Source organism: Dermacentor silvarum, chromosome 5 (assembly GCF_013339745.2).
Source record: "Dermacentor silvarum isolate Dsil-2018 chromosome 5, BIME_Dsil_1.4, whole genome shotgun sequence".
Classification (NCBI taxonomy): Eukaryota; Metazoa; Arthropoda; class Arachnida; order Ixodida; family Ixodidae; genus Dermacentor; species Dermacentor silvarum.
Window position 1 is genome coordinate 81,105,455 of NC_051158.1, and position 14,870 is coordinate 81,120,324.

Here is a 14,870-nt window from a genome sequence, read left to right on the forward strand (position 1 = left end):
ATACACAGCCAACATGCAAAAGGAACCACAAGCTGGTGCTGCATAATGTGTGGTATAGAAACCTGAGCCACCATCATTCGTTACACAGCATCATCACAGCTTCGCTTTTCGTAGTTTACAATGCAACATAAGCATGCATACAGCAACAGCCCTCATGTAATCAGCTACGTGAAGTGGTTCTCGGATTTTAAGCATGTTAAGTTTAAAATGTTACAGATCAACCTAAGCGCTGCCATGAGAGTTGCACATTACTTCACAGAATCACACAACTTGATGATGTTAGAAGTAACAGCATCATGCAAGGAATTGTGATTTTGTCTTTAAGAGCCAAGGCTTGGCACTGCACTGTATGAAAGTGAAGCTTCGTATCAATGAGCACTACATCTCCCTGCAACACAATATTCTTTCCCTCCACTTGCCTTGACACCCTGGATCATCTTGGCAACCTCAACCTTGGTCTTGCCCTTGACGGCACTTCCGTTGACGCCCACAATCTCATCACCAGACTGCAGTGTGCCGTCTCGGGCAGCCGGCGTGTTGTCAAACACCTGCGCACAACGCGAAAATTCGGCTCAGACCAGGTGATCAGGTGAGCATTTTAGGTACTTGCACAAGATATCTTTGAGTGATTGACTACAGTTAAACCTGGATATAACGAAATTGACAAATTCCCGAAGAACTTCGTTATAAAGAGGATTTAGTTATATGCAGGTTCGGCACGAAAATTAGAAAAATAAACGTTTACCGTATTTACTCGATTCTAACGCGCCCTCAATTGTAACGCGCACCCGTTTTCCGTTTTCGTCGAAGCACTCATCCTCGGAATGTCACACCAGGTACAGGATGCGTGGACGCGTGTCGTTCACAAGCGCGAGGCATTGGAAACGAAGAGCGAGCGTCACGATGGCGTCGTAGCGTCGTATAGTGTTACAGTAGTACCTCGCTGTTACGTTCCCGGGGGCTGCGTTTTCCCGGCTGTTACGTCGTTTTCGACCGGTCCCGGCACAGCTCCCATAGAACTCAATGCATTGGTAACCCCACTGTTGCGTTGCAACTGTGGGACCGTTCCCGCATCATACGTTGCGAACTGCCACCCCGCGCCGGCCCGAGCGGCCATTTTGACTTTTCATGTCACTTGGCTTGGTGGCTTGACGATGGCATTGGCCGCCCAAAGTGCCGGGGGCGACAACTATGACGTATTTTCGGTTTCCGCCAGCAAAAGTATGGCCCTTGAGACCCATATTTGCTATATAAAGACGGTGTCCATGACGCGTTGTGGCCCTAAAATTGGTTTTGGCTCATAGATATTCCGTATATAAGGGTACGGCCACGCTAGCCGCAAAAAACGCGCGCGTCATGCAGCGAGCGGCAAGTTGCCCCGCGTCAGCGCCTTGCCGCGAGGCCACCGTGGCACGCGCGTCTCGCCGCGCGGTCAGCGCGATATCTCCCGCGCTCTCCGAAGGGGCGAGCAACACCGCGAGCGCTCGTTGTTTCATGCGAGAGACGACGATCGTCGATTGAAAACCCGGCGCGGACCGGCGGCGTTCCGATTGTGATGGCTCCGTGACGTCACCCTCGTCGCTCTTGATTGGTTCTTCATCTCGCGGCACGCGGCATTTGCCGCTTAAATGGGTATGGAACCCATTTCGCGCGGCACGCCGCAAGACCCCCGATTCCTGCCGCTTTTGCCGCGCGCGGCATGACGCGTTGCCGCGTGTTTCTGACGCGCGTTTTTGCTGCGTGTTTTTGCCGCTAGCGTGGCTGTACCCTAAAGTCCAAGGGCGATAACGCAGTCGCCGCGCGCCGTATGCTGTATGTGCGAGTGAAAACGTGCGAGGGGAGCCGACGATCGCGTCTAAATCTCGCGCGCGCAAGAAAAGTAGGGATGAAGCGCGCCTTCTTCCGTTGCGCTCGAGGCACCAGCGAGGGGGGAGGGATAGCGGGGCGGCACGCGGTCGCGCAGGCCGTATCTTGAAAGCGATCTGCGTTGGGGCAGAGTCTAGCAGTGTAGGTGCGTCGGCGGCTCGTAGCTTTCTGCGTGCTGTGTGTTCTCTGCGCTCCGTTTGAGTTGAAGCGATAGACAACAGCACGAAGGTCACTTCGCTCGCTTCTCCAGCGGAGCTTCCACACGCCGCCAGCGTTTGACAGCGCGTGTCCGCGCTCATCGAGTCTGATGTGCCACAGTGTGTATGTACCAGCGCGTCGGCAACATCAGCTGGAAAAGGAGAGAGTGCCGGCTTGGCGGGCTAGGCCAGCTGCCGCAAGCGGCAGGACCAGATTTGAATGAAGGTCAAATTTCGGGGAAGGTCAAGCCCGCGGCGGCAAGATCGCCGGGTCGAGGGATGCAGGGCCGCCTCGCATACGCACGCACGCACACGTGCGCTCGCTTCGCATTCCATCGCGGCGGAGAAGGTGCTTCCAGTTGCTGCTTGCGCAAAAATGACAAAATTTGGGGCGAAATCTCTAGGTGGTCGGAGGAGGAGGAAATTCGTTATATCGAGGGGGTCTACCGCTACCACTTCGTTACGTAGAGGTCTCAAATACATGTGATTCTATAGAGTAATAGCGGGGAATCGAAAAACTTTGTTATATCCAGGAATTCGTTATATGGAGGTTCGTTATAAGCAGGTTTAACTGTATATCTTATTCATCAATTCCTAGACTTATGGTGAATGGTCACTGTGGCTAAGTCAGGAGAGTGGAGCAGGTAGAAGGATAACTGCCGATATAAGTGTCAGCAATTTTGTTCAGTACTTTATATCTGGGATGCTTTCAGTCATCTGTACCCTGCAAAGCAGAATATGGTGCCTCTGCAAAATCCTTCCAAGTATGCACTTAGCTTTTGCTTTGAACACTTTCTTTGTACCTCCAGTAAAGTTAACATTAAGACTACTGTTACATTATGAGGAGAAAATCTTTTGCTTACTTATTTATTAATTTATTATGCATACCTACACTGCCCAAAATGTATTACTGTAGAGAAGTTTAGTTAGAACCAAAACTGGCCTCCTGCTAATATAGTAATATGAGCAACAGAAAAACTTGCAGGACGCTTAAACTTCGCCTTTAAGAATGGAATGAGATAGCATTCAGAGATCCCCGACTGCTTCTCACGCTTCTTGGCAACTGCAGCTTATGTAACCATAACGTTTACCGGGAAACCATGGCGACGAATGCTATGCACGAAGGCGAGCTTTCCATTTTTTTATCTTCCTTCCACCCACACGGCGGGCACCGCCACTGCAGTGGATGCGAGCGCCATCTGGATGGTGTTGCAAGGAACCGAGCAGCGCACGCCGCTCTGTGAGTGGTAGAAATGTGGCCTCTTGCGTGGGCCGATCCCAGAGGTAGTGAGTGCATGGCCACACCAAAAACACTAAGACACACCTCAAATGTCAGCTGGAAAAGGGGTTTGTGTTTGAGTTTCCGCGTAACAGAATTATGTTTTCTCGTATATTCAAAAAACAATTCGACGCTATCATGTTTGGAGGTTTTGTGTAAGTCGTACCTTACGAATTTTCTAATGCATTTTACTTTGAGAAATTCAATTAGATCAGTAACGCCTATGCACCACATGGAGGGACTACATGGGGGATGCATGGATCGGGATGATTTTTCTCATACGGACAACGCCGCCGCCGCTGCCACCGGATGTTCTGTGTCAAGGGGCCCTTAATGCTGTCGCGTTAATAAGCACTGCCAGATCTGTGCACAGGCTGGGTATTTAGCCATACACAGCGAATATGTTTCATTCTGCAATCCTACGCCATATTGTAAGGGGATCATTGGACAAAAAAAAATAAAAAGGGATAACGGCTGTTTGCAATACAATAACTCGGGTGATGCTCCAAATGTAATTTCCACTGTGCCCCCAACTGCTCACCTGCACAACGTAGAGGCAGGGGCAGAGGGGGGCGCCTCCCCCGATGCTGATGCCAATGAGGTTGCTGTCGTCCTTCTGGATGACCACGCTGCCAGAGGTCACTGTCATGCCCCTGGGTTGCGCAGGATGTGGTACATGAATATATGCAGCTGCGTGATCTCCAAACGCACTGGTCAGAGCAGAGTCATCAATGCAGCCATCCTCTTAGGCCTGCTCACAAAACTGATCGGGGGTTTCATTTTTTGCCGGGTATCAGGCTGCATAATGAAATGCAGCTCACAGCGAAAATCAATATGGGGTATGGGTCGAAAGGGGTAAAACCCGGTAATTCCCATTTTTTGCACACCTAACAAGTTTTACCAAAATCGAGTTAAAGCTGATTTCTCCTTGAAGTTTGCCCTCTTGTAAAAGATAATAAATGCATGTGTTGCAAAACTAATTAATGCTGCCCACCTTATGTGAGCAACTGGTCAAGATATATTTCATTAGTAATATTATCCACATATGGATACAAAATATACTTTCTTTTCACTGAACACTCAAGCACAAACTGGCATATATAATATATTCAGCGCCTGTTGGCCTTCAGTGAACAAAAGCTTGTTGCATTTTTCACTCGCCACATTTGTGTGAATACGACAATGGCCCATCACATCCCATTTCCCGCATGTCACATACATGTAAAAGGTGGTAAAGCACTTGGAAGTGAGCACAGTGCTGACACTGCTCTGCAATGCGAACAGTAGTTGTAACATTGAAAGGATGTGTACTCAACTATTTTACTTTCAAAGAAGGGTGGCATATTGGACTAGTTGATATTCCATTAATTTTGTTGTGAGAGTATAGCATAAAGCAGTTAAGACAGACAACAGACAAGGACGAAAGGCCCAACAGGTCTCGGATATACACGGAAATGCTCAAAATGCATATGATAATGTACGTCAACAAGGCCTTGTAAGACCAGGAAAAGCATTTAACCTCTTGCAAGGCATGCCCGTGTGCACTACCATATTTCTTTTAGAGCGCAGCTGTTAGGCGCCCCTTCCTATGGCCGAGCGTCGCCGCCAGCATAGTCGAGCGAATGAGCACAGCGAAAGATTAAAGCAAATGCAGATCGCAGCGGGGGATGAAAGACATGAGAAGGAAAGCGGAGAGGAGGGTGCGGCGATGATGGCTACGAGATGGCGCATTGTCTTGTAGATTTTTCGGTGGAGGCTGCTCTGAATCATGCCCTCGCGTCACCCACGTGCTGGCACTCGCTATCTCAAGATTAGCGAGGCAGTCGTGTCACACTTCGCTCCATTGGCAACGTGCCACACCGAGACAGATTGTCCACGCCAGCCAATGTATTGCAAAATGAAAATACATCTACAGCTGGGCGAACATTTCGCATTAGGGAGTATCGTAGCGGTTGGTGAATTTTTAACTTGTTAAAGAAAGGACCGAGAACAAAGTAATGAAGGCAGCACCAAAAACGTCTCTATTTGTTGTTTCTGTTTCTTTTAAAGCTATAGATAATGCCTGCCAATTAGGATGTGCATAAATGAGTTCATCACATGACTTCTGAACAGCTCTCTATTCTATTTGCCCGTGGGTGATTTTGCTTCTTCATATAAGTTTGCGTTCAAAAAGGATCCATTGCCATGTTATTCGTTTGTGTAAGTTCACAGGAAAATCCCAAACTTCTGGCTAGCAGAACGCAAAATTCCGATTCATCCTCGATCTTCCTTTTTAAAGATAACACCCATTCCCTCTCCTTGAGTTTCCAAAAATATAACACCTCAAAACGAAGGACTGTCCCACGTATGAAGTGCCAGATCAATGGAAACAGGGGTGGCTGATATTCCAGTCCATGTTAAGAAGAAGGAATGAAAGAGACAAGGGCGGTATTCTGAAACGATCCACTTCGGCGATACTATCGCCTTGGCCACGCCTCCGTCAGAACGCGCGCTGACTGGCTGGTTGAGCATGACGTCATCCAATTTTGCTCAACCAGCCGATCAGCGCATACCTGAAGGCGATATTGTCGCCGAGGCGATACCATCGCCAAAGTGGATCATTTCAGAATACGTCCCCAGATGACTGCTGCTCTATTAAATTAACAAAATTGGTGCCAAAGAAAGGAAAGTGCACCCCGCAACCTCCGGAAAAAAAAAAAAAGTTTAACTGAGGGGTTTCATGTCCTGAAGCAGCATGCAGGCTGTGAGGAACGCTTTGACCACCCGGGGTTCTTTAACGTGCACATAAATTTGATTCTAAGAGCATTCTTGCGTTCCACCCCCAACAGAATGCGGCGGCCACAGCCTAGAGTCGAGCCAATGACCTTATGCTTAGCAGCAGAAAGCCACAGCCACTGTGGCGGGTGAAAATGCAGCCAGGAGCAGGTGAGGGTTAGATTGAGTTGGCTGACACACAACAAGGATAACTAGAACGAAATCATTTGAAGAAGCTTTGGCCTTTCAGTGGGTTTGAGCAGGCTGATCATGACAATGAGGGAGAGATACAAGGGTTAACTGCAAGACAGCCACGTGGGCCATGTATGCATGGGCTGTGCTGGCATGCTTGATCCCAGAAACGTAGTAACGTTTGCCATAAAAAAAAATGCAGCACAATATTTAAAGGCAATGAGCTTGCGATCCTGCAATCTTTTGTGGTACACATCTGTCAAACAGCCATTCCATCAAGAAACCACGAAACACCATCCCAGTGACAAGTCAAACGTGTAATGCATCAGAAACATCTAAAATGTCAGTGGTTGGCAACTGTCATGAGAAAGTAAAAACAGTGCATTAGAAAAAAAAAAGAAAAAAACTCTCCCACCCCGTAACACGAGCACATAAAAACACAAATGAAGTACGCAACAATCCTTATCCAGCTTCCAAAATATTGTCGGGCCATTAGGTTGCCCATGCAAAACCCAGCAAAGACTGCCCTCTTTTTACCATGCATTCCCGAAGGTGCATATTGACTAAGATGCTTCACACAAAAAGCAGCACAGCAGCAATGAGCTGGCAGTGCCAAGAGCAGAGCAAGTCTCACATTTCAAGGGGCTCTGCAGAGGAAGCGCATTAAACAATAATGTCCTAGCTTGTACTGCGGCCTAAACCCCCCACCAGGTCTGAGCATCAAAAACAGCCAAGCAAGGTGCATAGATCATGCGCTGACGATCGTGTCTATGAAGCATCAAACTGCTGCATGCCACAAAAACAGCTAAAATTTCAACCAACACCCCATGCACCCTACCTCTTGAGGGAACCCCACTTCCTGTTGAAGAATGAAGGTCAAACGTATAAATGCCTCTACAAAAAGTGCACTGCTGGCAACGTCACTGATCGTGGCATGAGACTTCGTAAAACGTGCAATAAAAAAAAGAAGAAAAACAAGGCAGGGCTCGTGACGTTAACGTGGCAAGGTTTCTCAGCTCTGGTATCGGTGAAGGCAGGGAAGGAATGTCCCTTGCAGACTCTTATCAAGCAAATGGGGAGTTTCTAAGTTGGCAGTGAAGCTCGCCTCTTGACAGCATGGCAATGCAACATTTCGCTTTCCCCCATCTTGTCTAAGAAAAAACCTCTTGAAAAATCCTCATGGTAAAACGCTCCCCAGACCGCCTTTTACAACTAGCAGTGTACTAATAACCGAAATTTCTCAGGAGACCAGGTGAGGGACCCTTTAAACGACTTCTTTCACTCTATGCCTCACAAGGGCTTGATAAGGTTTGCAGCACATGGACAGGAGGCCTCCCTTTACTGTTCTCCAACAGGACATGAAAGCCCACTTTCGCTCATCTTGAAATCAAATCAAATTACGGTATTTATAACGAGCCATAGCAGCACAAGGCTATGAGGGGTGCTGTAGTGGAGGGGGCCTCTGAATTATCTTGAACCGCCTGAGAGTCTTCAACTAGCCCCTAACTATACAAATGTCCTTGCATTGCGTCCCCGTCATAATGTGGCCACCACAGACAAGAACCAAACCTTGTGCTCAGTAACACAATGGCATAGCCACCAAGTTAGCACAGCAGGTGTCAGTTTATATTTAAGAATAATTATTCGTATGAAGTTTTACAATAAACAGCCACCCAGATAACGAGCATATTGTGACAGTGCAGGCTTGTTATAACTGGGGCTCAGTGCTTTTGGTTTTCACCAGAAAAAATGAAATGAAATAAGCCGTTCGGCTGCGACGGAGAAAACGACGTCACTGACGATATGACCACAGTCCGCCATTGTCGCTTGCAATTCTTCAAAACTAAATCTGTCCACCACGTAAGACAATGAATGGCTGATACCCCCTTGGGCAATGGCTGATACCCCGGTAAACGTGGCCTCCCCATTACGACAGAAGAGAAACTCTACACTGGAATGATGAGCGGCAATGGAGCCAGCTGTGGATGACGACGACAATGCTTGCAGGAGCAGTGGCACAAGCACGTTTGCACAGTTGCACCGAGGGGCACCAATGAGAGACGACGCGAAGGCGACGACGCTCGAGCCATTGCTGATGATGATAGTTTCTGCATACAGGACATGGATGAGCAAATCGGCTAGCCATATACAGCTTCGCTGTAGAAGTGAAATGTCCTAGCAATCTAGAGATTTGGCCTCAGGTTGATCTATTAACTCCTGTACTGTTTTGTATGTATATGACAGCACGTACATGAGTTGACTCTGTGCTGCTCTCCTCGGCAGCAAGGATATTCAGATTTTTTTAACACCTACAGCGCACAAGCTTTTGTACCCCGCAGCACACAGATGACTGTGGTAAGCACTGTGAAAATTAGGCTTTGCATTACCTGTCCTCTGCCTTCCTTTCTGTGTTGATTCTGTTGCTCCACATGGTTGCTAATCACAACGCACAGGCAAGCTAGCCCAAATTAACCCTTTAACTCTCAATTTATTTTGCACACGTGTACAAAATTTCCCCAATTTGTTGTTCTTATCCTAGCAAATTCTTGTGCATTACATCTGCACTTGAAAGATATATCACATGTGCAATTTACTTCTTATTTTCGCCCGAAATATCAATGAAACACCTGCTCCAAAAGAAGAGTCTTTCCTTCGACGCAAGTGTATGACTCAAGTGTAATTATCTCAACAGATGACAGCAAAAAAGAAAATTAAATTATGCGGTTTTACGTGCCAAAACCACGATGTGATCATGAGGCACGCCGCAGTAGGGGACTCAGGAATAATTTGGACCAACTGGGGTTCTTTAACGTGCATCTCAATTTAAGCACACGGGTGTTTCACATTTCGCCCCTATCGAAATGTGGCCGCCGTGGCCTGGATTTGATCCTGCGACCTCATGCTTAGCAGTCCAACACCATAGCCACTAAGCAACCACAGCGGGTCAAATTACAGCAAAAGCAATCGAAAGCATAGAATAATATTTTGAAGCATCAAAGCTCAAATGCCCGGCAAGAACCTGGTTGACAAGTACAGCTCGGGCTCCGCTGCTAAAGGGTTAACGATATGCCCAACCTCTCTGCAAGTACTGTCTATTATATTATTAGATTTGGTGACTACCAGTTGAAGTATGTTCCTAGGTCCATTTCTTTTGCAATCCCCTCGCACACACATATACACACATCACAGGGAAAGTGCGGAATATCACCATAGCTTCCAAGCAGTCATCAGATCCGTTAACTGCGCCATCTCGGAAAACTCTCAACAGCCTGCACACCAAGTCAGACTCCTAGCCGAGGAGCTTCTATCAGTTTAGTTTGGAATGCCTCGGTATATTATGCCTACATGCACATCAGGCAACTCTTCTAACCAGCTGTGAAATCCAGTCAACAGCTGCTGACGCTACCATGTACAAAGAGCACCTCAGTTAACTGACAACAATAACTTTGTGGTTTTACAACCAAAAGCTGCACCTGGGTTATGAGAGACTTACTATTGGACGGCTCCAAGTTTACTTAGACTACATATAGTTCTTTAGAAAGGAAATGAATCTTGGCGCATGATCATTTCTGCACGGCAATACCACAGCTGACATTCGAACTGCCAACCAGGGTTTTTAGATGCAAAAAAAAAGAAAGAAAAAGTAACCAACCCAGACAATCGAGGTAATCAAGAAATTAGCCAAGTCACAAATAAATTATCAGAACTCAGTTTCCTGAGTGAACTCAGTTTTCAAGAGTGAACCTGATGATCTGCACTAATGAAGAACTCCACCAACAACTCATAAGTTGTGGGGATGCGCGACTCTCACGTGTCTCCTGTAATCCGGCTTCACCGCGTGGCTAAGCGCCGGCGGCGGTCGTGGTGGTTGCGGCGCATTGCGAGAGATGGCGGGAGTGTCGTAATGCTAACGCCACCAAACGGCGGGGCGGCTTGGGAGAAAAAGGTCGAAGGCGCTTCCTCTTTGGCTTGGGATCGGTGACCAACACGCACGAACGCATCGTGCGTGTGCCGGCCCGCTTCGCGGGACCGTCTCGCGAGGCTAAGAGCAGGACACCGGTATGGACGAACACGGATCGTTCGAACGCGCTACCATTCGCGTGAACGACTAGGCGATGGTGTCATAGCATGGGGCGAACATATTCACTCGCTATCTGGTCGCGGTGAGTCGGACTTCCTTGATTTGTCGCGTGCCCATGTGAATGTTCTATTGGTAGTAATTCGGCTAGCATGTATTAGTGTATGAAAGGTGCATTAAATGCCCTTTTGATTGTTTGCACTACTGTGTTGTCGTTCCTTTGTCCCAAGAGCATGTGTGAGACCCCACAAAGTGGAAGTTTTACAGAAGAATATGCTATATATAAAAACCCAAGATGGATTGGCAGACTACACATACAGAATTGCAAGTATGCCTATCAAATCACAATGGGTGGCCCTATTGGCTAGAGAGGATAGAAAATCAATTCGTATATACACGTTGCAACATCGCCTCAAATTTCCATTGCCAGATCTCTGTGACATCAGCCAAACGCAGTGCTATGTGGCTAGTTAAAAGCACACAAAATGAAAACACAATGAAGCTGGGGAAACCATGAAAGAAATTAGGAGTTCTATATATTTTTTTAAATGTGGAAATAATAAGGAGAAGGGAAATGAAAGTGGAGAAAAAAATTCAGTGCCAAGAGAAATGTGTGAACATTACGTCACACCTCTTTGAGGTACTGCGTTCACCACATTTCAAAGTGTGGTTCACGAGCTCATTCGACACGGAGTGCAAATGACAGTGGTCTGGAGCAGACCACCATCAGTTGCACTATATATATACACACACATGCACGCTATTCTAAGCTTCCCACACTTCACACAAATACTTTTTTTTCCCCCTTGACCCTGCTAATGCTAACACATTAAAAAAAAGTTGTCACCAGTGGGAGCCAATCCCCTTTCTGCTGCATATAACGCATGCAGTGCTTCTACCATTTATGAACTGCAGTGGCCATCCTCCCATCCATTTTCTTGGGTGTTTCTGCGTGCATACCGGATCTAGCCCTGCCAGTGTTAGCCAGCACCACTCACGGCTATGGCAACGGTTGCGAGACATCCTTTCAATAATGGGCACATTGATGTGTCTGCATATGTCATTTGTGAGTCTTTACGTCCTGTCTATTCAAGCTGCAAATTTTGTTTTAAAGATCAGGAAAAGGGCCTAGACATGGTTGACAGACCATTCAGGGCAGTACATGTCTGATTTATGGTAATCACCACGTTTCCCACCATACTCTTTCCTGCTAACATCATTAGAGGAAAACCTGGCGCTAAAGTTATTCGGCCACAATGGGAAAGATGGGCAGTGCATAAATTTTACAACTTAGCATAGCTTCACTAAGAAAGCAAACTCCAACTTCTTTTATTGTTCTTTCTTGTTCAGCTGTGTTGTAAGCTAAATGGACGCGTTTCTAGAGCAGTGGTGTGTTTTCTGTTGACAACTACCTCAATCTGTTGTATAATTTCAAATGCTTAAGTACTCATTAAGTATAAATACTTTTCAGATTTGGGCAGTGACACTCACCATGGCTTACTACTTTAAATAGAAGAATTCTTTTTTATTTGCAATATTCTGAAACCAATACAATAGTAGTAGTTAGAGACCAAATGAGGCTGATCGTTAGCATAGAGCAAACTTGAGATTACAATATTAGGTTAAATTAAGATTGTGGGGTTTTACGTTCCAAAACCACGATCTGATTATGAGGCACGCCGTAGTGGGGGACTCCGGAATAATTTGCACCACCTGGGGTTCTTTAACGTGCACCTAAATCTAAGTACAGGGGTGTTTTTGCATTTCGCTCCCATCGAAATGCGGCCGCCGTGGCCAGGATTTGATCCCGCAACCTCGTCCTTAGCAGCGCAACACCAAAGCCACTAAGCAACCACAGCGGTCATCACGAAATGCGCCACATAAGAGAGAGAAGCACAGAGCCACATCAAGGCCAAATGTTATAACCCATGAAAAAGCACTAAAGCTTTGGAATCAGCTCCCCCACCCTGCTAAACTTGGCAACAAAGTATTGCACTGGAAAAAGTGCTACTCATGATGATTCATCATCAGTAGATGGAAACGGCTAAGAACAATGCAGATAATGCGGCGCGTGATGCAGGCTAGAGTTCTGTAGGTCTGCAGGAAGATTATTAGCCAACTAACCTACATCGTGGCATGCAGTGGGTGGAATTCAAAAACCAGACAAAAAAAGAGGACAGCAGAGACCTATTAAGCTGCCCACATCTGGAACCTGACTGCTCAAAAGCCAAACTAACCTAAGCAAAGCAGAAGCTAAGTGACTGTTTTGTTCCAAGAGTTGTAGCCCTCCATGTGTCTGCAAGACAGGCATCAACACCGACGTAGGGGCCTCGAGAAACTTGGATGAGATGAAATATCTGACAGAATGCATCTTCGAAAAATTCACAAATAGGCTTCCTTTTTGTGTTCATTTTCAGTACCTCGATCATGTCAGTTGAACTGTGCGCACTGAAATGCTCTTTGCTGACAACCAAACAGAGTATTACATGCAATGCAGAGAGGCAAGCAGCAACAAACAAAAGGTTGACAGGTGTCCCAAAGCAACTTTCGTGATCTAAGCAATTGCACCTCAGCAGGGAGCCAAACAAGCATGTACAAAGATGTTTCCATTACAGTCAAGGTAAAGATAGCGGGGTCATGAACAGACATACATGCGGTCTTCCATTGTGAAGAAGAAGGTATCCGTCGAGTCGTCGGGGTCCTCTTGGGGTACAAGCTGGTAGCCACACGCCACATCAGACATAGCATGCGCCCGCCGCGCTGCCACTACGTGCCAGCGAACGAGAGAAAAATAACAAAAACAGAAGAGGGAGGGGGGGACGGGTGGAGGGCAAGGATGCAAAAACATATCCGTGCATGTAACAAAAAAGCACACACGTTTCACATTACCCTCGAGAAGGTAATCGGCAAAAACAAGGCATAAACTGCAAAAGAACAGTATACAGGGCATGCACTAGTGAACAAGAACAAGCAGGAGTATGTTGGTCAACCTTGGAGACATCTGTGGGAGCCCGACCTTTCCTTGGAAAGCAAAGTGAGAAGTGAAAGAAGGCTCTTATTCGCCATGTTCGACAGTTTCATGTGACAGCATGCTCCTCAACCCAAAAATGGGCATGCAGTTGAGGCACACCCAGAATATAGGCATACATGCATTACAGGTTAAAATGACGTTCTTACAGTTTCTTAGGCAGATTACAGCGCACAATAATATTTGCCAAATGGTGTATATGCTGCCACAGAAGAGCTGTCAAGTTAGTGTGTGATGAATTTATGCCAAATGCCTCAGCCGTGTAACGTGAACCGCAGCAACGACGGAAGCCTGGTGCAAGCATTGCAACGACAACTCGTTGGCTTATACTGCCTTGTGACAAGCAGTTAAGGCTCATCTGTCATTAACCTTGGCTTGCCTGTGATGAGGTAAGCCTGCCATAAATTATTTTGCTCAGTACTGCTATGTCAACAAGGTATGCTCATCGTTAAAGGCTCAATTTCTACAGTTGCAGTGGCAAAAAATAAGTAGTATAATATAATATGCAGTTGGCTTCCCAGCAATACAAGCGAGTAGTGCGGAAAAGAAGTCTTTAGTCACCTGCCCAAACACTTTTTTTTTCGATAGCCGATCTTTAATTTTTTGTCATGTCTAGTCTGAAAGCTCAGTTGTGTGAGACTCGGCGTGTCATAAGTACGCACTTACAGTGTCACGCGCAGTTCGTTTACTTCAGTTTCACAACGGGCAACACCATCAACTAATGCGCTGTAGTAGAATCGTGTTCTCTCAAGGCAAGATATACATACTACCTGAGCGCGTGCGTTCCCGAGTCTATGAACCACGGCAGCCGCGCACGTAATCCGCAGCAAGCGAGGTGCCAACTCGACACACATATATCGTGTGTGCGCGGCAGCAAACAGCTCCAACACGAGCGCCTGACAGCAGCCACGGGTGTAGCATCGCCGCCAGCATCTGAACTTTGCGTGCGAGGCGGCCAAAGTAAAAGAAAGCAAGAGCAACAAAACATCGCCAGCAGCCGCACATGAAACACAGCCGCAGCTGCGTCGATGAGAAAGGCAGCAGCTGCCCAAAGCTCGACACGCCGCAAAGCGGAAATGTCGCGAGTTGGGCTACAGCATACGGCGCCGTACTCGTTTACGTACATTTTGTCCTCCTCGAAGTAGCAGTTTTCTTCAAGATCCAACATGTTTGCGACGAGGTTGGGGCCCCGCGAAGGCGCCGGCAACGAGAAGAGAGATCGCGCACGGGGGCTTTCAAGACAACCGCACCATTCGCGTAGCAAGCTTCGGCATAGAACACACGGCGACGTGCCTCTCCGCCTGCGTGCGCGTACAGGCAGCGCAAGCGCCGCAAGCCCGCTCGGGAAAGAAGGGCGTGAATCTTTCGTTATCTCTCTAGGCCGAAAGCAAAACCGAAACAACTTCAAGTTTTTTTTTTGTTAGGTTTCACCTTTAACAACAATTATTTAATAAAGTACACATCCCTCAATAAATT

The 14,870-nt window shown here is 47.1% G+C and overlaps 1 protein-coding gene across 5 annotated transcripts in view; it reads right to left on the bottom strand.

The window, feature by feature from the left end:
• The window catches only part of LOC119453522 (PRKCA-binding protein-like), a 64,492-nt gene extending 49,768 nt beyond the window's left edge, over window positions 1–14,724 (bottom strand). For 3 of the 5 annotated variants that reach the window (XM_037715564.2, XM_049668231.1, XM_037715563.2), the window contains exons 1-4: window positions 14,519–14,724; window positions 13,018–13,132; window positions 3,884–3,995; window positions 420–548 (exon numbers count right to left, since the gene is read on the bottom strand). In XM_037715564.2, coding sequence (XP_037571492.1) covers window positions 420–548; window positions 3,884–3,995; window positions 13,018–13,109 — 333 coding nt within the window. In that variant the 5' untranslated portion in view covers window positions 13,110–13,132; window positions 14,519–14,724. Of the gene's footprint in view, window positions 1–419; window positions 549–3,883; window positions 3,996–13,017; window positions 13,133–14,164; window positions 14,456–14,518 lie in introns of those variants that run through there. The other 2 variants (XM_049668230.1, XM_037715565.2) reach the window with 2 other exon arrangements.
• Window positions 14,725–14,870: the final 146 nt, after the last annotated feature.